The 22508-nt window shown below is 57.3% G+C and overlaps 1 protein-coding gene and 1 long non-coding RNA gene across 2 annotated transcripts; one reads left to right on the top strand and one right to left on the bottom strand.

Annotated features, from left to right (window-relative positions):
- Positions 1 to 10401: 10401 nt before the first annotated feature.
- Positions 10402 to 12895, top strand: LOC118915219 (uncharacterized). Its single transcript, XR_008992973.1, has 3 exons — positions 10402 to 10707; positions 11092 to 11220; positions 12775 to 12895. It is a non-coding gene; the product is annotated as an uncharacterized LOC118915219 (long non-coding RNA).
- On the bottom strand, positions 11285 to 13397 carry GADD45B (growth arrest and DNA damage inducible beta). Its single transcript, XM_036890756.2, has 4 exons — positions 13108 to 13397; positions 12904 to 13005; positions 12272 to 12494; positions 11285 to 12003 (listed from the first exon to the last, which is right to left on the bottom strand). The coding sequence occupies exons 1-4, from the start codon at positions 13149 to 13151 to the stop codon at positions 11890 to 11892; spliced, it is 483 nt and encodes a 160-aa protein (XP_036746651.1). The 5' UTR covers positions 13152 to 13397; the 3' UTR covers positions 11285 to 11889.
- Between the last annotated feature and the right edge of the window lie 9111 nt (positions 13398 to 22508).

The raw sequence follows: 22508 nt of genomic DNA, 5'->3' as shown, positions 1-22508 counted from the left end.
CCAGGCTAGCTGGACAGAGAGGGAGAAACCCAGAAAGCGCTGGGGAAAAGGGGGTGTCAGCCCCGGCCCCTATCTCTGGACTATGTGGGAATCGCGAGATGGGAACCCAGCAATGGCCTATTCGCCAGGCACGCGCTGGGCGCTTTCCACAAGTTTCACAGGTGAAAGCCCGCGGCCTCAGTTTCCGCATCTGTGCAATGGCAGTCATTGGTCTTCGGAGCACAGAGCTCAGCCCACGGCCGGGCAGGTACAAAGCGCGGCGCACGCCGCCGCCGGAGTCACTGTTATTTCGCCAGGCCCCCCCTCCCGCCCGTCGCCCCCCGCCCAGGCAGGCTCCAGAGACGCACGGCTGCTGTCATCCCAGCCCGGGCCAGCCTTCCGGCGCCGCCGTCACGGGCCCTCCTGCGCCAGGGAATCCCGGCCCCCGCGCGAGGCCCCAGTGGAAACCCGTGACGCCAGCGCCGCCGCCGCAGATCTTCCGGACTGCGCCCGGGCGGGGCGGGGCGGGACGGAGGCCCCGAGGAGCCGGGAGGGCCGGGGGGCGGGGCAGGGGCGGGGCGTGCGCCCTCGGGGCCCCACCCTCACGCCAGCCCCGGGGCGCGCGCCGCCCGTCCACAGGCGCCCGGACGCGTTTGGAGGTCCGGGGTGTGTGGGCGTGCGCACGTTCGCGGGCAAGCGTGTGCATGCTCCGAAGCCCGCGGGGTACGGTCCCGCGGGGAAGGCACGACGGGCCCGGTCCAGGAAGGGAGTGGGAACCCAGGCATGACTCTCCAGGGGCCGGTCCGCAACAGTTGGGGAGGAGGGGGCGCCCAGCCTGGACGCACGCTGCCCGGTGCCGTGGCCTGTGGGCGTGGGGCCGCGGCGATGACTCGGAGCCTGTTCACCGTCTCCCCGCCAGTCTGGGAGCTAATTACTGTCAGGACGAGACGGGTTGGCTGGAAAGACGAACAAATCGCAGTGTCTGCAGCACGTCTGGGTCTGCAGGCCCCACCAGCGCCTGCTCCGGGGGTGTGGGGTGTGACGGGCATGATGCTGTACGCGGTGGGTTGCCTTGGACATTTGCTTGGGTCCTGCAGGACCTGGGGTGGGGGTGGGTGCAACCCTCCTGTCGTGTGTGTGCAAAGGACAGAGACATCTGTGAGAAGAACTACGTCCTATAAAAAGGATCTAATAACAGCGTTTACCTCCTAGATTATGAGGAATAAGGGAATTAGTGATGGAAGGTGTTTACCCACCATGGGACCCAGTAATCCCACCCCTGGGTATTACCCACGAGAAATTAAAACGTAGGGCCACAGTGAGACCCGGAGATGAATGTTCCTAATCACCAAAAACTGCAAACAGCCCAGCTATCCGCCCCTTGGTGAGCAGGTGGAGGTCCGCCCTGCCGTGGAATAACATCAGCAATAAGAAGGAAGAAACTAACCCCAAGAACTCTAGGAAGTGAGAGACACCAGACACAGAAGGCCACACAGGGTGTGACACCGGTTTGTGACTATCAAGAACGATCCATGGACTGGGGCATGGGACTTTCTTTCGGGGTGATAAAAGTATCTTGGAATTAGATATGATGGTTGCACGACTCTGGGAATACACTAAAACCACTGGATTTACACTTCAAAGGGGTGACTTTTATGGTATGTGAATTACATCCCTTTTTTTTTTTTAAAGGAACAAACTATACATGGGCAATGCGTGAGGCTGGGTTTAAGGGCTGTGCCTGTGGGATCCTATTTATGCGACTTTCAGGAAAAGGCCAAACCAGATGGACAGCAGCTCAGTGGCTGCAGGGACTGGCGGCGGGCACAAGGGCCACCTGGGATCTAAATATCGATTGTGTGAGGGTTACCTGACTGGTCTGCTGTGAGAGTTCATGGAACTATGCACCGAAAAAATATGAATTTACCATTCGTGAATTATAGCTCAATAGACCTGGCTTTAGAAAATAAATATAAAATGTTTTGTAAAAATGTCAGATACATAGTAATGAAAGGGTAGATGATAGCTGTTACTATTATTGCCTTCATTATTGTTGGGATGTGGTGCAAATGGCCCTAGGCCCCATGACACTACATCCCCGAATTCAGGGATTGGGTGTGGGGGACACCTGGAACTTCCCTCCCCAACACACATGGGTACACTCAGAAACCACACACATACATACCCACAAATATGTGTGTGCACATAGGCACCCCCTCAAAAACACGCACACACATCTACACAAATGCCCACCTATACACAATTATGCACACAAACGTGCACATTCATACACACAAAAACTTAATGTGTGTGCAAACTATCATCTACGCATACCTGCCAAGCACACAGGCACACACCTACACACACACACACACACACACTCCCTCTCCAGCAAAGCAGGGTCCCTGAGAGCCCCCTCTGGAGGCTGGGAACAGAGCATCTGTTGACAGAAAAGGGCCAAGGAGTGTGTGTGTGTGTGTAGGTGTGTGCCTCTGTCAGCTGTGTGTGTGTGTGTGTGTGTGTCTGCCCAGGTGGGTGTTTGTGGCCTCCCTCCTGCATCTCTGACTGTCCCCAGGACGCAGAGAAGATCTCTCCCACCCCCACCCCACAGGTCTCCTAACTCCATTCCCCCCACCCCACCCCACCCACGTGACCCTCTACCTTCCTGTCCTCACCCCTGCAGGCAGGCGGCTGTGGGAACCTGCTATTTTTTGGCTGCAAGGGGATGAGAAAAAAGAGGCGTCTCATCCAGGGCATGTACTCCTCCCAGTATCACCCCTCCTGACTCCCACTCCATAGGCAAGCCCACCCCCTCTCTGGGCCTCAGTTTCCCTGGCTGTAAAATAAAAGGATGTAAAATGAAAGGGGATATCCAAGAGCTGCTTCCTCAACGCCCCATCCTGCACAGCTCGGACCCTGCCAGCTCTGGCTGCCCATTTTCTGGAGCCTTCTGCAGACAATAGCCTAAGCCCCGAGAAGCTCAGATGGTGGCAGTTCCAGACCACGGGACCACCTGGTAACAGAGATGCTAGGGGAGTGGGGGTATGGGGCTCACCGAGCCCTGAGGAACCCCTGTGTTCTGTGCTCCCATAACCGCTGGAGCACGTGTGGGCGCCCAGTGGCCTTGGAAGGGAGGTCAGGAGCAGGGGTGGCAGCGGGGGATGGCACAGGCCGATGGCAAGGAGAGAAAAGGAAAATCAAGTACACAAACGTGCCCATCCACCAGGGCTGTGTGTCCACCTGGCCCTGGTTTCTGCAGGTGAGTGAATTAAAGTGGACTCAGGTGTTTCCTCATCACAGTGCCTGGGACCCCCAGGTGTGTGCAGGTGTGAGCTTATTCACACCCTGTGTACGTGTCTGGAATGTCAGTCTAGGGATCTTTCTGTTGTTCCCGGATGTACAAGTGCCCAGCACACGTAGGCACTCAGTACATAGTTGCAAAATGATGTGTCCGTTTATTCACTTGTTCACTCTACAAACATGTACTGAGCGCCAACCAACTGTCAGGTGCTGGAGCAAAGCAGTGAGCAAAACAGGCACATATCTCTGTCCTGGGGAGCCTAAGGACAAGTATGGATCCCCATGGTCACTTCCTGTGTCCTGTGGTTCGAGGGCAGCACACAAATGCGGGCCTATGTGTGTACGCGCGCATGCGCATGCACCTTTAAATACGGGCTGCAGGATTCGCACCCGCACGGCCGATGCACGCACACATGGGGGTGGCTCTTGGGCAGTCCTCTGCAGGCTGGGGCCTGGCTCCTCCTGGCACTGCCCGCCTGCCCCGCCCATCTGCCGAGAGTGCCCGGGGCCAGGTGGGGCCGGGCAGTCCCGGAAACCTCTCCCAGCTGCTGTGCCCAGTTTCAGGGAAGCCACCCGCTGGCGTCCTGCCCACGGAGCCTGCCTGCCCTCGCACCTGCCCCCCGGGCTTCCAGGAAGGCCCTGGGAGGCCCTGCCCCCAGCCCTGCATGCCTGAGTCCACTGTCCAAAACCACACAATGCAGGGGCTGTGCAACCCACTTCCTCCAATACCTCCAGAGCCTCTCACAGAACCAGAAGAGACTCAAGCAAAGCAGTTTCTCTCCACGTGGGGTAAAACTGAGATATGCATAAAGGACCTTTAGAGAGGGTCCCAGTTCTGAGGGGAGCACCCCGCATACTGCTCACACCCCAGATCCACTGGTGTGGGGGTCAGCACAGCAAGCAATTGAACTTGGAAAATGTTCACACTATCCTGATGACCACACAGGTTACACAGCAAAATAAAGGTGTGCACGGAGTAGGGTTTTTACCCACACATGGGTTATTGCACGAACAGCATTTAAAACTATGGGGCACCTCCACTTACGGATACTCCTGAGCGTGTATGTGCCTGTTCACAGTGGGTTCTCGCACACTTAGATGTCACCGCATATAGATCTCTGATTGTCAGTGCACACGGGAGTTGGCGCTCGTGGAGGCTATCTGCTCTGTGTATGCGATGCTGGGGTTCTTGTTTGCGAAGTCCAAGAATGAGCTTCACAAACACTCAAGGTAGGAGAGCAAGGGAGAAGCTTTTATTTATAAATAAAGAGCTCCTGGCTTACTCCAGGAGGGTACAAGAGAGCCCAGGTGGTGTGTTGTCTAGGGGGTTTTATAGGCAGATGAGGATTTTTCGAGAACCAGAAAAAAAAAGCTTAGGGGTGTGGACTTACTAAGTGGTCCCCGGATATCTACAATTAACTCCATACAAGTAACCTCTTGCTCTGTTGATTTCTCCCTGAGATACCAGCATCTTGGTCTAGGGGCATATGAACCAAGGCCACCTGCTCAGCCCCCAAGGTGGGCTGAGGTATTGTTTGCTAAAGAGTAAATTAAATGCAATCTTATCTTTAGGGTGGAACCCTTCTTGCCTTTTATTGTGTTTACAGCTGGGCCTGCAGCTAAATTAGTTTGCCGGGTTTGCAAAATCACTTCATCAGATCTGAAGGAGGAAAGACAGCACAGAGGCCTGGGCCTTTTAGCATGTTGAAGTGAATCTGACACATGATTATAAATGATTAGCATGAAATAAACATGTGCTACTCTTCTTTATCTGGGGTACACCAACTGATCTCACTGTAGAATGACTCCAGAGCTGAATATTTAACACACAGTTTTGGTAGGGGGTCTCCTTGCATGTAGTCACACTGCTTTGACTGCAAATATCCTGCCTTGCTTTTTCCAGAGGCCCTCACCCTGCTCTGACTACACCACAGTCCCTGTCTTACATGCAGACAGGGGTCTGCACTCAATGGGAATTTGCACACACGGTTGCAGGCAAAGAGGGTACGCTCACAGTGGGTCTTGCACGCAGGCGGAAGTCTGCACAAGAGTGTTTACATGCAGATGGGGATCTGCAGGCAGTGATGTGCACACAGTAGGCCTAGCTGCACGCGGGCGGGTGGCGGCGCCGCACGGCCGGGCGCCGCCCCACCCCCATCCAACCCCGCCCCGCGCCTGGCTGGGCAGGTCAGGCGGCTCGGCGGGGCGTGGGGCGGCCGGCGGGGCAGGGAGGCTATTCCGGGCGCTGGCGCTGTGCCCGGGCTCTGAGCGCCAGGCCGCCAGGGGAAGGCGCCGCTCACAAAAGGAGGGTCTGTGCAGACGCCCCGCCCTCGGCCCGGCCGCCCGCCGCCGGGAGCTGGGGGAGGGAGACGCAGCTAGGGCCGCCGTCGGCTAGAAACCCCCCACCCCGGAGCGGCCGCAGACACCGCGCCCGACGGGCACCAGAGGGAGGCCGGCACCGCGGGGCGGGGAGGGGGCGGCGGCCCGGGGCCTCCGGTGCGTAGGTGCTGAGCGCCCAGGGCGCTCCCAAGGGGGCGCTGGTGCGGGTTGGAGCCCCCGACGTGGGGAGCCCGGGGCTCAGGCCCCTGCATTTCGCCCACTCGGGGACTTGTCTGTCTCTTGCACACCCGCCTCTGTCTCCAATTGAACAATTTAAGGAGCGAGGAAGCCGGGACTCCCGCCTGCTGGGGCGAGAGGGCCGACGGGGGCGCTGGTCAGCGCCCCTGTCCATCCGCGAGTGTCTGGGACAGGGTGGGGAAGAGGGAGGGCGGGCAGGGTTCCCAAGGCCGAGCGTTTGCCAAGCGCTAACGTGCATTCTCTGGTCACATCTCCTCACCGGGGAGGAGATTAGACTTTCCTTTTTATGGATGGGGAAACTGAGTCACGCTTCTGCGCGCCGCGAGACCGGATTCGAATCCACAGCTCTGCGGCTGCCCTTCCCGTTGTGGCCCGCCCCTCCTTCCTAGCAGCCATCCGCAAGCGAAGCATTTATGGCGCGCCTGCTGTGTACGCCGCGGCACAACGCCGCCCCACGCGTGCACGCGCGGGCTCGCGCTCCGACACGAGTGTGCTCACGCGTGGGGCTGCCGCAGCCCCGTTCGCAGGAGAGTCTTCGGCGGCGCCCCCGCGGCCCCGCACGCCCTTCACGCACCCCAGCCCAGGCCCAGAGCCTGGGAACCGGCAGCGCAGGCGGGGGTGGGGTGGGAACGGGAGGAATGAACAATGCCGGGAAAGGGCAGGGAGGGGCTTCCCCAGTTGGAGGGGCTGCGTCTGCGTCCGCCTCGCGTCCTTGGGGGAGGGGGCACGGCTCTGCCGGAGTGTCTCTCTGGGTCATTCTGGGACCCCGGAGGCTACCGCAGGTCACTGTGGGTCTCCGGCCGTCTGCAAAGCTGATGAGCATCTCACACGTGCCCTGTGGGCGCCTTCTTCACCCTAGGGGTGTCAGCAAGCAGGTCTGACTCCTGAATGGCTTCCCCGTGCCTGTGCACGCCCAGCCCGGAGCTGGGCTCTATTTCGACCCTGACTATCTAAAAGAGGCCACACCCTCTGCTTGGGAGTTGAGGTCAGGGGAGAAAACACCAGGGGAATATAGCATGTACCAGAGACCCAGGGAGGGCCCCCCGGGCGGAGGGACCGCAGGGCCAGGACCCACGGGGCTGGGAAACGCTCGGTCCTTTTTGCACAGGGAAGGGAGAGGGCAGAGGCCAGAGGTCTCGCCCTGACCCTGGGGAAGGGAGAGGGAATTATTCAGGCCGAAAGGTTTCCCCAGGAAGACCCCAGATTCCTCTGCTGCTTCCTGGAAAAGAGAGCACCTGCCTCCTGCAGACCTGGGCACCCCTGGGCGCATGGTAGGAGCCAGGGGTGTGAAGCTGTGTGGGTGGGCTTCCCATGCACCCTGAGGTCTGAGAACCACTCTTCAGAGATGCCTCCTTGTCCCCTTGGCCTCCCCGGAGTCTCGGCTCTCCTGGGGCCTTTCTCTAAGGCAGGGTCACTCCTGGACCCGCTTGGGCAGACAGGAAGTACCAGGGAGTCAATGCCCCCAGGAACGACCCTGGAACAAGGAGGGTGACAGTGGATAAATAAATGGATGCCCGGCTCCCTCCCCTGCACCAGCATAAAGACTAGGAGGCAGTGGTTGGGCATCTGCCATCTGCATGCACTGGACATGTGGCCGGGTGTGTGCCTTATTCCTGCCGTGTTCACTGGGCCCTCACGTGCACGAGGGCCTGTGCTGGGCTGGGCAACAAGACAAGAGGTGTCTCCTCCTGGGTTCCCGTGTGCCACATCTGCTGAACGTGGGCCAGGGCTCCCAAGCGTCTGCATGGGAGACGGAGAGCCGCGTTCTGGTGTTTTGTGAGTGTTAGGGTTGAACTGTGTCTCCTGAAAAGATGTTGAAGTCCTAACGCCCCAGTACCCAAGAACAGACCTTATTTGGAAATGGGGTTTAGCGCCTGATGAGGTTAAGATGAGTGGGCCCTAATCCAGTACCACGGGTGTCCTGGTAAAATGTCATTTGGACAGTGAGACACACGCAGAAGACGACGTGAAGAAACAATGCCTACACACCAGAACACCCCAGGCCACCAGAAGCAAGAGAGGCCTGGAAAGACCCTCTCTGCGAGCCTCAGAAGGCACCCGGGGTTCACCTGGCGCTTCTGGCTTGCAGACCTGGGAGCCAAGACATTTCTGCTGTTGAAGCCCCTGATCTGTTAACTTTGTTACAGTAGCTGCGGGGAGCTCACACAGTGGGGAAATCTAGCATGAGGGCAAGCATATGACGTGTAAGGACATGCGTGCACTGTGTGTGTCTGTGCCCGGTTGCAGCTCTGCGTGTCTGGGCATATGCTGTCCACATGTGCAAGCCCACGTGTGTGTGCATGCATGCACACATGTGGCCATCCATGCCCGATGCTTAGAACAGAAGTCTTCAGGCGACCAGCCACATCTGCTGCCACCCCTCCAAGAGGTTATGTCCCTGGGCCGCCTTACTTCACAGAGAGAGGCAAAGCCGTATTACAGAATCGGTGTCGCCTGTTGGGGTGAAGTGGGAGGGGTCTAACTATAATCATGGGACCCCCATCAGTCACCCTGGGGAATTCTGCTCACAGGGAAGCGGACAGGCGGGCCACGGAGTGCAGATAGAACCTGTACACAGTCACATACCACCTCACTCTTCCGGAATTCTCCCTGCTGTTTGAAATGCTATGCATATTTTAGTTAACCTACTCTTGAAACAGCCCCAAGAGACGGTGCTCCTGTTAGTACCCCCACCGTGCAGGTAAGGAAACAGAACCCAAGAGGTAGAGCAACTGGCCCCAGGGCACCCGCGGGCCGCCCGCACAGGGCCAGGTTCCAGCTTCCCTGCACTGGGCGGGGTCACTGTATCTGGCCAGGACCCAGTATGTGTAACGCCAGCATGTATCCCTTAGGGACAAAACAACCTGTCCAGGGGAAGGAGGTCATTAGTGGGTCAGTTTCTGGTTGTCCAGGACTTGGGATTGGGGCTTGAGTCTTTAGGCCACAGTCATTCATGAAGTGCCCTTTGCATCCCTGGTCCTGAACTCTGAATCACATGGGCCTTGGCTTGGTCCGTGGCTCTGCCACTGTCTGGCCGTGGGACCCTGAGCAAGCCGCTGCACCCCTCTGGGCCCTTGTGCTCCCTTTCTGTGCAGAGCAGATACCAGCATGCACCTTCTAGGGTGGTTTCCAGGCTATGAGTGGCAGCTGCTATGTCATTATGGCCCCCAGCCTCGCTGCCAGGGTCCGGCCCCTCCAGGCGGTGTCCGTCTCCCCAGCCGTCAAGGTTGAGGCGTTTACACCAGGGAGGACTGTGTAAGCCTAGCCTAGTGGCTGCTATTAACCGAGCAGAAAGCAGCCCTGGAAGCAGGTTCCTGCACAGCATCCTCCAGTTGGGTCCAAAGACCTAATGCTTTTATTAGTGCCAGCAACAACCACAACAGTAATAGTAACAGTCATGAGAGAACTGTTGAGCTCCAGGACGGTCCCGTTCCCACAGGTGACATGGAGAGGCTGGCCTCGGGAGGTGGAAGCCTTAGGCTGGCCCCTGCCTGGAAGGTCATGGCTCCCCGCTCTGGACCTTCCCTTCTTGGCCTGCAAAGAGAATGAACCAAGTATCAAAAATGTCAATCAAGGCAGGATCAGGGGCAGGGCCAGGCTGAGAGGCTTCGGACAGAGCCTGAGGCAGAAGAAAAATCAGCAATCTTTTCTTGATTTACAATTTTATTCACCCAACAATTTTTTTTCTTTTTGCATTTGAGTTTTTGTTTCAAAGTGCTCTTTGTCTTGCTGAGTTTTGGGGTCCCTGCTCCCCATTCTGCTAGTTCACAGGGTCAATTAAAGGAGATGGTTCTGGAAATACATGGGATGCAATAATAGTGCTGACATAGGAGGTAGTGATAATGGCTAATCCTTCTACTGTCTATGGAAGCGCTGATCTAAGGAGCGTGTATTTCATTCAACCTCCTCAGCAAGCAGTGAGGTAGTGACATTACTGTCCCCATTTTTCAGGGGGAAACCGGCACAGAGGGGTTACAGAACAGGCTGAGGTCCACACAGCTGGGATCCCACCCAGGCCTTGTAAACTCCTTGGGGCCCAGAAGCCTGGGGTCTCCCCCACGCTAGACAGGGGACCTAGGAATGAGAGTCAGAGGTCACATGGGCCATCACGATGGCCAGGGTCACCATGGGGACAGGAAGCGCCAACCAGATACCAAGAGCTCCCTTGTTCCTGCTAATCCTTCCCCACTGAGTCCCCCAACTCGGCGGGGGCACCCCTCAGCTTCTGCACGCCCTCCCCACGTCCCCTGCCCTCTCTGGGCTCCATCTCAGGGATCGCTCCTTCCCTGCACCCCCTCTAACTTCCTCCCAGGCTCGGCCTCCGTGCTCCCCTCCCCCACCAACTCCAGGGAATCCCCCCCCCCGCCCCGCCCCGCCGCCCCTCTCGCCCCGGGGGACCCTGCTCCGGGCTCCACCTCGGGCTTTCCTGCGCCCTCTCCCCCGGGGAGCCTGCCACCCCACTTCGCCCTCCCCTCCCCCTGGGAGTTCCCCCTCCCCCCTCTTCCCCCGCGGGGCTCCCCCAGCCCCGTGACTCCCGGGGGGCGGGGGGTGCCGCCGGGGTTTTCCTGCCGCGCCCACGTGAGGCTCCGTGGAAAGGTCGCGGCCTGCGGGCAGCCCCCTCATCGCCCCCGGTCTGTCCGCAGGCCTGGCAGGGGACAGGAGGCTGTCCAGGGGCGAGCCCACCCTGCAGGCCCAGGCAGGAGGGCTGAGGCCGGGCAGGGTCGCGCTCGCAACTCAGGCTGCCGGAGCCCCGGGACAGAGAGGTGGCCGGCCCGGCCTCACAGTTTCGGTTCGGAGACAAATCGCAGCAGCGTGCCAAGACCAGCTGGGCCAGGAGCACGACTTCCTGGGGTATTTTTCTGTGTGTTGATTTTAGTTTAGAGAAAGAAAAAGTGTTTTTTTTTTCTTCCAACTTATTGCAGCAGAAAGGTCCAGCCAACGAAGAAAGCCTGGGTGGGAGGTGGGGGTTCTCCCTGGATGGGGGGGGGGTCCCCAAAAGCTCTTCCTGCAAGAGCCAAGACAGCTCTGAGCCCACCTCGCTGTGTGGTCCCAGGTGCCCCCTTGACCTCTCTGGACCTCGGGCTGCGGTGGTGGCTGGGTAGGCAGGGGCTGCAGCCAGCCCCCCAGGAGTGCGTCTGTGTGTGCCCAGATCTTGGGGTTGGCTCCAGCACAGCCGGTAACAGCAGTGGCATGGCGGCCAGGTTTCGTAATAAACCGGTCTTTTAATTGCTACAGGGCAGGAGGAGGGAGAAAAAAAGAGGCAAAGATATGTTGGACTTGGGTGGCGCCGGCTGCAGAGAGAAGACGCACTGTTTTTGCAAAGGAGCTCGGAGCTGCTAACAGGGACTTTAGTAACACTTCCTGGTGAGCCTGGGGGCAGGGCAGGGGTCGCGGTCCCTCCCAGAGGCGGCACACACACAAGAGCCCAGAAGCTTGAGAAGTTTATTACAAGGCCATCATAGTAGAAGTAAAAATATATGTATCTGTAAGCTTCCCATCTCTCGACTTCAGTGGTTCAAGTAACAAGTGCAAGTAACAAAATAGATGGTTTAGTTTGCAAACTGGGAGTTCGTGGGTGCAGAGCAACATCAGCCCCAGCTCCCCAGTCCCAAAGTACGGTCCTGGCAAGGGTGCGCACCCTCAGTCAGTTAAGTCCTGTCTGCAGATGTCGGCTCTAGAAGGGTGGGGGATGCAGTGGCACCCCACCCAGAATGCAGAGTCCAGGCCCTCCACGCGGGGGAGGCAGCAGCTCCCCCACTCCAGCTGCTCCGTAACAAGGCCTGAGCGCCAGGTTCCCTCTCCTGCTGGCCCGGGACCCCCTCTTCTCCTCTCCGGTGGCCGCTGCTGGCACTGTTCCAGGCTCACCGCCCTGGGGGTGGCCGTACACTCCCCTCTCCGATCTCCAACGTTTCTGCCCCCGATGATCTCATGGGTTGGGTTGTTTTGGGGGGTTGTTCTGGGGGGAGGGGGGTCAAATATTTATTTTGGTTTTTTTTGGCAGCAACTCGACAGGTTCTGATGCCGGGCAGGGTCTCAGCGCTCCTGGAGGGAGATGTAGGGGACCCACTGGTTGTTACCCCGGCTCTCTTCACAGTAACTGGCCACCTCCACCAGGCCGTGGCTTTTCCAAGCATCTGTGTGAGGGTTCTGTGGGAGGGGGAAGAAGGGGGTTTAGAGAGGCGTTTCAGTACGAGCCCAAGGGGCAGACGGAAGCCTCCCTCTCCCAGGGCCCCCGTGGAGAAAACAGGCCGGTTCAAAATAGCTGGCTGGGTGACTAGCCCCGGCCGGGCTGCCCACGAGACATGCCAAGCATGGCTGAGTGCTGAGCTGGTGCAAGGCCCGCCACAGCTCAACCTTGTTGACAAGCGCGGGCCCAGGTGCCAGGGTGGGGCGGGGCAAGGCCGGGCCGGCTCACCGTGACCAGGAGGCAGTGCAGGTCCCGGGCCTCGGTGGTGCCCTGCGTCTCCACAGGCTCACCCAGCAGCTGCGCCAGGCGCTGCATGCCTGACACCCGCACGATGTTGATGTCGTTGTCGCAGCAGAAGGACTGGATGAGCGTGAAGTGTATCTGCAGGGCAATGTCACCCTCTTCCTCCTCGTCAATGGCCAGGAGGCACAGGACCACGCTGTCAGGGTCCCTGAGGGGACCAGAGGGAGGGGACGGGTCAGCAGCTGGAGACTGGGGAGGGGCCACAGCGCACACGGGTTGTTTGCAAAAGCAAAGAGAAACCGCAGGTGTGCAGGGGGATGGCCTGTGAGCGCAGCTGCAGGGCAGGAGGACAAGACAGCTTCCAAACGCTGGGGGAATTGGTAGAGCGCAAGGTCGGGGTTGGGGGTGGGGGTGGGGGCGGGGGGCGTGCAAATGATGCAGCATCCATCAGAATACTGCAGTCAACCCCTTCTCCCCAAAAAGCAGAGAGGCCCTCAATCCACAAAGGAGACACTTTTAGTCCCGGCCCCCTGCAAGAGAAGGGTGCAGCGGCGACACTGCAAAGCGGAGGGGGGGTCCCCACCCGCGCCCAGCTCGGGGGACAGGGCCTGACTCACACATTCATCAGCTTGGCCGACTCGTACACTCCCACCGTGAGGCGGTCCTGGCGCTGCGCGGCCACCAGCAGCTCCTCCACCGCCGCGCTCACCGACTGCATCCTGCGGCCGGGGGAGAAGGGTGTCAGCGCCCGGCGGTCGTGGGGGCGCTCGGTCCCTGCCCGGCCAGGCCGGCCGCAGGCGGCGGTGGCCCCGGCTACCTACCTCTGCGCCGCGTTGTCGCACTCCACGAGCTCTTCCAGCGTCATGGTGCAGTTATAATCCACAGTGGAAAACGCTCCACGACAATCCCGCGGGAGAAAACGCAAAATCTGCAGCCAGAAAACCCAAAGCCTTCCCACGAAGCACGAGCCCTCGTCCAAGACCTTCGAAACGGAGCAAATCCTTCCCAGGCAAGGCGGAAGGAATTGTGCAAAGTCCCCGCAATTATCCAGGTAGCGAAAGAGGAGAGGCGAGCGTCCTGGACTTCAGCGATCTGAGCCCGCGGCCACAGGCGCCGCCTTTTATAGAATTGTGCAAACGGAGGCGTGGCCCTGGCGGCCCGTCCTCCCCCTCTATTGGTGAGCCCACAGAGGCGAGCGAGGGGCGCCCTGCGGTTGGCCGCCGGCGGGGAGGGGCGGAGCGCCAGGCGGGGCGGGGGCGCCCCACGTGGGGGCGAGCGCCGCGGGGTGGGTGAGGGCGGGGGGGAGAGCGAGCGCCAGAAAGGAAAAAAAAAGCAGAAGTTTTTCTCCTGATTTCCCGGCAGCGGCGCCGCGTTTCGGGGCGCGCGCGGGATTTCCAGCGCGCGAGACAGCCCGGACTTTCGGGTGTGGGGGGGTGCCTGGAATCCCCTCCCGGTCCCCGGAGAGTCCCTGGCCCGTGCCTTTCCTAGGTTCTGCTGGGGGTCTGCACGGGGAGGGCACCCAGTTTGCAGCCTGATCCCTCCTAGGTGGTGAGGGTGGGCGTCTCTGGCTACAGGGACCCCAGACTCTGGGTGACTTACCTTCCCTGCTTCTCTCTGTCCAGTGGGCATGCAACGACGGCCTCACTGGGTTGGAGAGGGCGTTAAATAAAATAAGGGGTACACAGTAAGCTCTCAGTAAACGGTGGTGGGCGCAGGGAACCGCCTCGAGGTCCTCAAAGTTGGGGCGTGCGAAAGCTGCCTGCATCCCCACCTGTCCTATGAGAATGCACACCGGCCCACTGGGGTGCAGGAAGCATCAAAGAAGGGGTACTCAGTAAGCACTCAATAAATGTCACCAGGTGGTCGCCGTAAGCCGCCTTGACGTACCCGCAGAGCAAGGCCTGCGAAGCACTCGGCAACCTAGGGACGAGCCGGGTCGCCCCCTCCCCGCCTTCCGCGAGTTTCAGGGTGGGGCGCCGCGTGGGAGGCGCAGGTGGCTGGGCTAGGGCGCCCCGCGCCCCCTGTCGGCCCTTTCACCTCCGCACCTGACCGCGGGGACAAATCCAGGCCTGGGGTAAACGGGGATGGGATGGGGAGCATGGTTCTTGCTTGCGCTGCACGCTGCCACTCGGGTGCCCTTGCAATAGTGGTCGCCACTTCGGTTTTCTCCCCCCGGAGTGGACTCACGTGTACTGACCGCCTGCTCTGTACCAAGCTCCCTGAATCACAGCTCATGTAATCCTCAAGGAGCCGGTATGCAGGGGCCCTGTTTATCTGCAATGTAAGGGAAAAAGGGAAACTGAGGCGTGGTGAGACCGCCATTCCGCCAGGCCACCGACTATTTGGTGTGGGAGCCACACGTGTGCGCCAGGCGCAGCCTCATGCAGGGCCTGCCGCCTGCCTCACCGGCTCCCAGAGAACGCAGTTCACTAGCCAAGCGGACAGACTAGCGTGGGACTGTCTCCCACGGTCGATCGGGGGCTCCCGGATGACTCACAGCTGCGTCCCTTCCCCTGCCAGCCTGGGGTCTGGCCTCGGCCCCGCAGCTGTGTCCTCCGGCTCCCCTGCCCGCGGTCCAGCTGACGCATCGCGCCGCCTCCGCGCCGCCCACCTTGGGGGCGCGAAATGTCCCGGGCTCTGGGAGGCGCCATGGCGCCACCTGGTGGCCGCGAGAGGTCTCTGCGCCCGCTGCGCCGGAAGAGACGGACCTCGGGCGGGTGCGGAGAGTGAGGGGGACCCGGACTGGGCTGACAGTTGCAATTTATATACACAATGTTTTACATGCGCAACATGTATTTAGCGATTTTACAAATGCGATATTTTTTTAAAAGTCAAATAGACAAACTACTGCTCAGAGGCGCTTGTTTTTTATGATGGTAAAATATGCATGAGATTTGTCACTTGGACCATTTGTAAGTGTCCCATTTAGTGGCATTAAATGCATGAACAATGCTGTGTAACCATCACCACTATCTAGACTCCCCATCATAAACTCTGTACCGGTTAGACATGAACTGACCCCAGTCCCCCACACCTATAGGTCTACTTTCTATCCATACGATTGCTACTCATCCAGGAATGGACCCCTGGAGTGTTTTCACCTTTTGGGCTCTGCTTTTGTCAGTAAAGTTTAATTGGAACCAGGGCAGGGGATTAGATTTTGTAACATCTTCCTGTGTTGACAGATAGTAACTGCACTAGTCCCGGTGAGGATTTAATAATATGGGTAACTGTTGAACCACCAGTTGTGTATTTGAAATCATTATAAAATTGTATATCAGTCATACTTCAATTATAAAAATTTTAAGGGAATGCAACAAAATTCCGTCAAGAAAAACAATATTTGAAGGCAATATTTTAAAAAATTAAACTGTATGCAAAAAAATAAACCACCCCACCCATGATGGTAAAAATATCAAGATTTTAAATAGTGTAGACAGGACTGGGGAGGGGGCGCAGGGAGGTGACCTGAGCAGGTACAAGGCCAGATTCTGTTTTTATTTACAATTTTCATTTCTTGTTCATCATGGATTTTTTTACATCGATTTTGATTTTTGAATACTGTGTTAAAATATTTACCTTGATGGTTGAGCTTTTGGGTGCCCCCTTAAACTTAGGTCCTGAAGTCAGTGCCTCACTCACCTTACCTTAGGCCCAGCCCTTGAGGATGTCCCTGCCTGCACCAAAAAGCAGTGACCCCATCTACCAGGGGAAACCCACAAACTCCCCTTGGAGAATGTGGGAGGAGGAGACCTCCCCAGCCAGGAAATGGGGTGTATCCATACCCACCTCCCCAATGAGATCCCTCATCTCCAGAATCGATCACCGAAGCCACTTTTCTTTTATTAGCATTGCATTGCTTTGAAGATGCTAATAAAAGCAAGCAACGATTGAGCCGCTTACAATGTACTAATCATTTTGAAGCCGTTTCACCTTCACGGTTCCCATGTCCTTCGGTCTGTCCGGTAGCACTGGTGTGACGGCCCCAAGCTGACAGAGGAAGGGACAGATCAGGAAGACAGTGTTCGCAGTTCAAGGACTCAGAGTTCAGAGTTCCCTGAGGCTATTCCCAGATACTTCTGATATTCCGAGACCCTGAGGATTGGGACGGGATGTTTGGAGTCTGGATGGGGAGGGCTGGGGCGGATGTGGCCTGGGAAGCCAGGCTGGGGAGGAGACAAAGCAAAGGGAGCCCTGAAGAGGGTTTCCTGGTGAAGACAGGAAATGGCCTGGCTTTTCAGGGACAGGTTGTTATGGCTGTGCAGCGAAGAGCCTGGACACCTCTTCTCATCTGAAGCTCAGCTTCGCTGTAGCTTGCAGGGTGGGGACTAGGGTGAACCTTCACATTTTGGGTGCAAAATTTAAGGGGAAGACTGAAAATTCGGGTATCAGGATAAATTATCATTTCTTCCTGCCTTTTTTTTTTTTTTATGAAGATAGAATTCACAAATGATAAAATTCACCCTTTCAGAGCGTCCACTGCAGTGGGAATTTGTAGACCCACAAGTGTGTGCAGCCACCCTTAGTCCAGAATTATATAAATATTTCTTACACGATCGTTCAAATCAAAATGAGCATCACAAAATCTGTGATGAATGGGTTATTGACATTTTCCATCAAGACAGGATCGCTAACACTGCCCCGCCAAACCTTGCCCGGCCAGAGGAAAAATCAGTGTGCCTGAGTGAACCTTGACCTAGAAGTTTGAAAACGTACACAGCAGGGATTTGTGGGGTTTTTTTGTTTGTTTGTTTTGATGTTTTAAAACAATCAAACAGGCATTAAACTACGATTCTTCATTACGAGGGAATGCTTGCTGCTCCCAGGGCCTGGCCTGCTTCTTGGGACCTTGCCTTTCATCAGCCTAAGCAAATCTGGGAGGTAGGGAGGTAATGGACAGAGGAGGAAACCAAGTCTCCAAGAGCTTGGGGGGTGGGCCTGCCCAGGAGGGGTAGATCCGGGCTCTCCGCCAGCCTGGCAGCTGGAATGCAACAGGATTAGGAGGCCCAGGGCTGGGGAGGGACCAGAGCTTGAGGTCCCCCTTCATGGTAGATGTGGTGGACTGAATATTTATGTCCCCCCCAAATCCACAGGCTGAAGCGCTATGGCATTGGAGGTGCGGCTTTTTGAGGCGATTAGGTTTTGTGAGGTCACGAGGGTGGCCCCACAGTGAGGCTGGGGTTATTATGAAAAGGAGAGAGAGACAGACTGGCCCTCACTCTGACAGGGCAGCAGGCTGCAGACCAGGAAGTGGGCTCCTACCAGGGACCGAACCCCACAACACCTTGATCTCGGACTCCCAGCCTCCAGAATGGTGAGAAATAGCGCCCGTGGTTTCAGCACCCTCCCTCCCACAGCACCAACCCCACCCCACCCCAGGCAGGTGGGGGTCAGGCTGGGCCCCCCAATGGCATTCATGGGAGGCACAGGGATGACTAGGGAGATTTCCAACCGCCTGGATTTGAATTCCAGCTCCCCTCCCAACTGGCTGTGTGAACTTGAGCATGCCATTCCCCAACCACAGCCCCGTGCCTCAGTTTCCCCCTCTGCAAAACGGAAATAATAGCATTATCTGGGATTTTTCTGAGCTCAAAGCGGGTCCATTGGGGTCCACACATAGAAGAGGGCTCTGTGCATAATAACTGCCTCCAAATGGGGGGTGTTATCCAGCTTTCAGGCACCCACTGAAGACCCATTGGATGTTGCTTTGGCACTGGAGGGCATGGTAACCCAGCTGCTTCAGGTGGAGTGGTCAAGGTGGGCTTCTCTGAGGAGGTGACATTGGAGCTGAGACCTGGGTGACATGAAGAAGCCCAGGCTGTGAAGGGAGAGAACTCCAGGCACAGCCCTATGCAAAGGCCCTGAGGTTGGGCTGCACTTCACCCATCTAAGGAGCCCCAGGTGCTGGGGAGTAAGTAAGTGGTGGGGAGAGAGGGGACATGAGGTCAGAAAAGTGGTCCTTGGGCGCTGTGGGGAAGGTTCCGGATCCACCTCTGGATGTGCCAGGAAGCAGGTTTGCAGCAGGAGACGGGCCAGCCTCTGACGTCATGTTTTTTGCAGAGATGAACAATTCCTATCCCCAAGGAGAGCCTTCCTGGTGGAGGTAGTCATCATGCAAACCCGGAGATGTTGGTAAGACAGGATGGGCCAGGAGGGGAGAGGGATGACACACCAGTGGCAGAGGTGGCGAGGCCGAGGCAGGGGGGCCGGAGGCCAGGGCACCCTTGAGGAACCCTGAGGAGGCTGGCAGGGCAGGAGCGCAGAAGTGGCCAGCAGCCAGGAGGCTGGGATGTGTGGAACAGTGACGTGGGGTGAGTGGCCTCCACTCTGAGATCCCGCTCACCTGGTTCAAATCCCACCTCCACCCCTCGCAAGCTCTGGGGTCCTTGAGTTAGTGACTTAACCTTTCTGAAAAATCCCTTTTCATGGGAAAAATCGCCTTGTCAAAAGGATTGCACAGTAGGATGAGCTAGGCTGGGCTGGGTGCATACAAAGGGTTCTGCACATCTTCCCTACTGGAGTTACCTTGACAGCAACTTAAAGCTACTCCCGGGCCTCGAGGGACACCCGCATCCCCCTCAGCTGGCTGTCCCGGCTAGTGCCAGAGGGTACTCTCCAAAGGCCTTCTCACAGCATCCCTCCTCTGCTCACCGTCCGGAATCAAACCTTTCCTGGAATGCGCTGGCAGGCACGGTCCTACCTCTGTGCCAGGAAGTAAGACCGTCCCTTCCTGGCTTCTTCCCCGGAATGCCCGTCCCCTCACCTCTGTCCCCCCTCTCAGGGGGCCTTCCCCCGACCACCCTCCACATACTCCTTTTGTTCTGCTTAGCACTTACACCATCTAACATACTATATTTTGTAGGGAGAAAATACACACCAGATTCCCAGGACTTTGAATGAAAAAAAAAAAAGGAATGTGAAATATCTCATCCATAATTTTTCTGTGTTGATTACAATACTGGTTAGACTGGGGTATATCGGGCTAAGTAAAACACATGAAAACCTGATCTTTCCCATTTCTTTTTACTCTTTTTAAAGTAGGGACTAGAGAACGCAAAGTAATATACGGGGCTCACGTTCTATTTCTTTTCTCTTTTTTTTTTTAAGTACTTTTTTGTTTGCAATAGAATTGACAAATAACACCGTGTAAGTTTAAGGCTATAATGTGTGTTGACTGATACATTTACATATTGCAACATCATTAGCATTGTACCTTTAATAACTCCTTTATCAGATCACATAATTATTTCTTATTTTTGCAGAGGGGGGGAGGATGTTCTATTTCTATTCAGACCACTGTTCTACATAGAAGTTTGAGGGAAGTTGCTTTTTGAAGCATGGAGTACATCAAACACACTAAGAGCATCTTAACTCGTACATCCAGCTTACAGAATAGTCACAACCACTGGGCTTACAAAACAGAAAGCGGCTTCCCTGTGGAAGCCCTGGCCGTGTGCCCATCCCCACGTGCCACCCCGTCTCTGCTCCAGATGGAACCCCCCATGCTGACTTCCAGGTCAACCATGTCCCTTTTCTCATGTCCATTGTACCACATTTATAGCAACCATAAATAACATCTGATTCACTGCTGTGTAATATTCCACTGTGGGGCTCTACCAAAAGGATTTCATCTATTCTTTTCTATGGATATTTGGCTTTTCAGGTTTTGCTTCCCTGTTACCACCAACAGTGAGGATTTCAGAACCCACATCAGGTCCTCTCCTAGGTGATGAGGAGCTGAAACAGCCCCTTCAAGGACCTGAGCCTCTCAGCCCAGCAGCCTGCAAGGGCTGAGCCCTCCCAATAATGGTACGAGTGAACTTGGAGGTGAGCCCTGCCCCAGCTGACCCCTTAATTGCAGTTTTGTGAAGACATGAACCAGACACCCCAGCTGAGCCATACCCAGGTTCTGACCCACACAAACACAAATAAGAAATGTGAGTTGCTGTAACCATTACACTTTGGACTATTTGTTACACAGCAATAGGTAACAAATACACTGATGTTATATCACCTTTGTGTCCTTCTTTAATGTCTCGGCACCCCCCTGGAGGTCCATCCCTTGCCATGTCCACCAGGACTTGTACTTTGCTCGGGCAGATCCCTGTCCCCGGAAAACTTTCTCCCCACGTGTTCACAAGGTTGGTCCCCTCCTTCTCCTCAATTCTTTCTCAAATGTGTCACCTTCTGTAGGAGGCTCACGCTCTTAAAAACGGGCCTCTCCCCACATGCCCCCAAACCCCATTATTCTGCCTTATTTTTCCACACTTACTATTCTGTGACATGCCATGTTCCTTACACATTCGTTATGTGTATTTGTCTCCCTCTCCCAGGCCCGTGCCAGCTCCCCAGGAGCGAGGATCGTTAGTCACCGATGCGGCCCCAGGGCCGGGCAGACGGGAGACGCTGTCAGTGGGTGCCGGTCAGTCCCTCCCACTTGGCAAACGAACAGCTGCAGCGCTGGGGCTGGCCCCTCCCTGCCCCCCAGATTTCAGCTGGGATGATGGGGTTCCAGCCCCAGGTTCTCGAATGCTGACCCTAGATTCCAGGTTTGGCCTCCAGGCCCTGGAATCCGGTTCCAGAATCTGTCCTCACATCCCCCACCCCCCATTCTGGAATCCGGGGTCCCTCAGATCCAGGCTCCAGGCTCGCCCTGCAGGCCGGGAGCGCAGGGAGCCGTTGGGATGAGATTTTGAAAAATCTGGCGCCAAACTCCGCGCGGGGCGGGGCGCGGCTGGGCAGGCTCGGGGGCCGGCACGTCTCGGCCCGGGGATTTCTCGCCCACCGTCCGCTCCCCGTATCCCCAAGAGCAGGCAGCAATCGGCCAATAGCTTGTCCAGCGTCAGAACACCCGGGTTCGAATCCCGCCTCCGCCAAGCCCCTCTCGAGGGGGTGGTGGGAATCCCCGGACAGGTCCCCTAATCGCCCTGTGCCTCAGTTTCCCGTCCTGGCGATGGGCCCGGAGCCCCCCGCCTCGTGTCGTGCCTGGGGATCCCGCGGGGGGGACGGGGCAGCTGTGGGGGGGTGCCCTGATCTCGGGCTCCCGGGGTGCGTGGGCGGGGGGACAGGGCCTCAGCTGCAGCCGCCCCTCCCGTGCAGCACCAGGATTTGAAAATTGCCAGCGCCTCCCAAGCTGAGCGCTGGGAGGGAGCCCGGGCCCCACCCATGGGGAGCGCAGGGAGTTCTGGGACTTGGAGTCCACTCCCCGGGGTCGGTGTGGGGGCGCTCCGGGCACCCCGGGTCCCCGCCCAGCACTGAGAGGTCGGGGCGGGGCACCGGGGCCACATTGGTTTACAGAGGGAACGGCATCCTGGCGGGGGGACCCGCACAGTCTAAGGCCGGGGACATCCAAGCGCCTAGAGGGGCAGGCGTGGGGTCGGGTCCGCTGCGACCAGAAGGTGGTGGCGGGAGCTTTGATTAGGGAGGGGGCTGCAGCTAAGTGGGCAGAAAAGGTGACCCCAGACCACCCCCAAACCGCAAGCATTTCTCTCCCTCCCGCCCTGCCTCACTTTTTCACATTCTGCTTTAACACGAGCACGTTAACCCACTGCCTGTCCACATTTGATGTTCTCCCTGTGAAACAGTGGGGGCCACAAGCGCAGGTGACTTGAGAAGAAGGGCATAGTCACAATCTAGCCAGAGACGTGCCATCTGGCTGCTCAGTGGGCGGTCCTTTGCTTCTGGTACCCGGGGGGAATAGTAGGGAGTGAGCATCAGGTGTTCAAGACAGGTGAATTCCCTGGGGAGACCCACCCCAACCCATGCAAAAGGCTGGAAAGAGACTCACATTCTCACTGTGGGGTTTGCTCGGACCCAGGGCAGTATGTGTGGGAAGGAGGGGTTCACCAGGCAGAAAGAACACCTGGTGAATTCCAGGAGAGTGGAAGGGAGTGGTTCTCCACTGGGGGCGATTTTGCCCCCTCAGTGACACTTGGCAATGTCTGGAGTCATTTTGGGTGGTCCTACTGGAGGGGGCTGGCGGTGCTCCTGGTAAGGGGGTGGAGGAGGGCTGCTGATTCACATCCTACAGTGAACAGCACCGTCCCGCCACCATCACCTAGTGACGGGGCCCAAACGTCCAGGTTGCCTAGACCCTGCCCAACAGATGTGTCACTTCTGGGCATTTAGGATAAGTGGAATTAGTATGTGGCCTTTTGTGTCTGACTTCTTTTACTGGGCATGATTTTTTTTTCATTGAGGTGTATATATGTAGTTGACATAT

The sequence above is a fragment of the Manis pentadactyla genome, chromosome 12, assembly GCF_030020395.1.
Source record: "Manis pentadactyla isolate mManPen7 chromosome 12, mManPen7.hap1, whole genome shotgun sequence".
Taxonomy (NCBI): Eukaryota; Metazoa; Chordata; class Mammalia; order Pholidota; family Manidae; genus Manis; species Manis pentadactyla.
The sequence above is the reverse complement of the archived record's forward strand: the minus strand, read 5'-3'. Positions and strand labels throughout refer to the sequence as shown.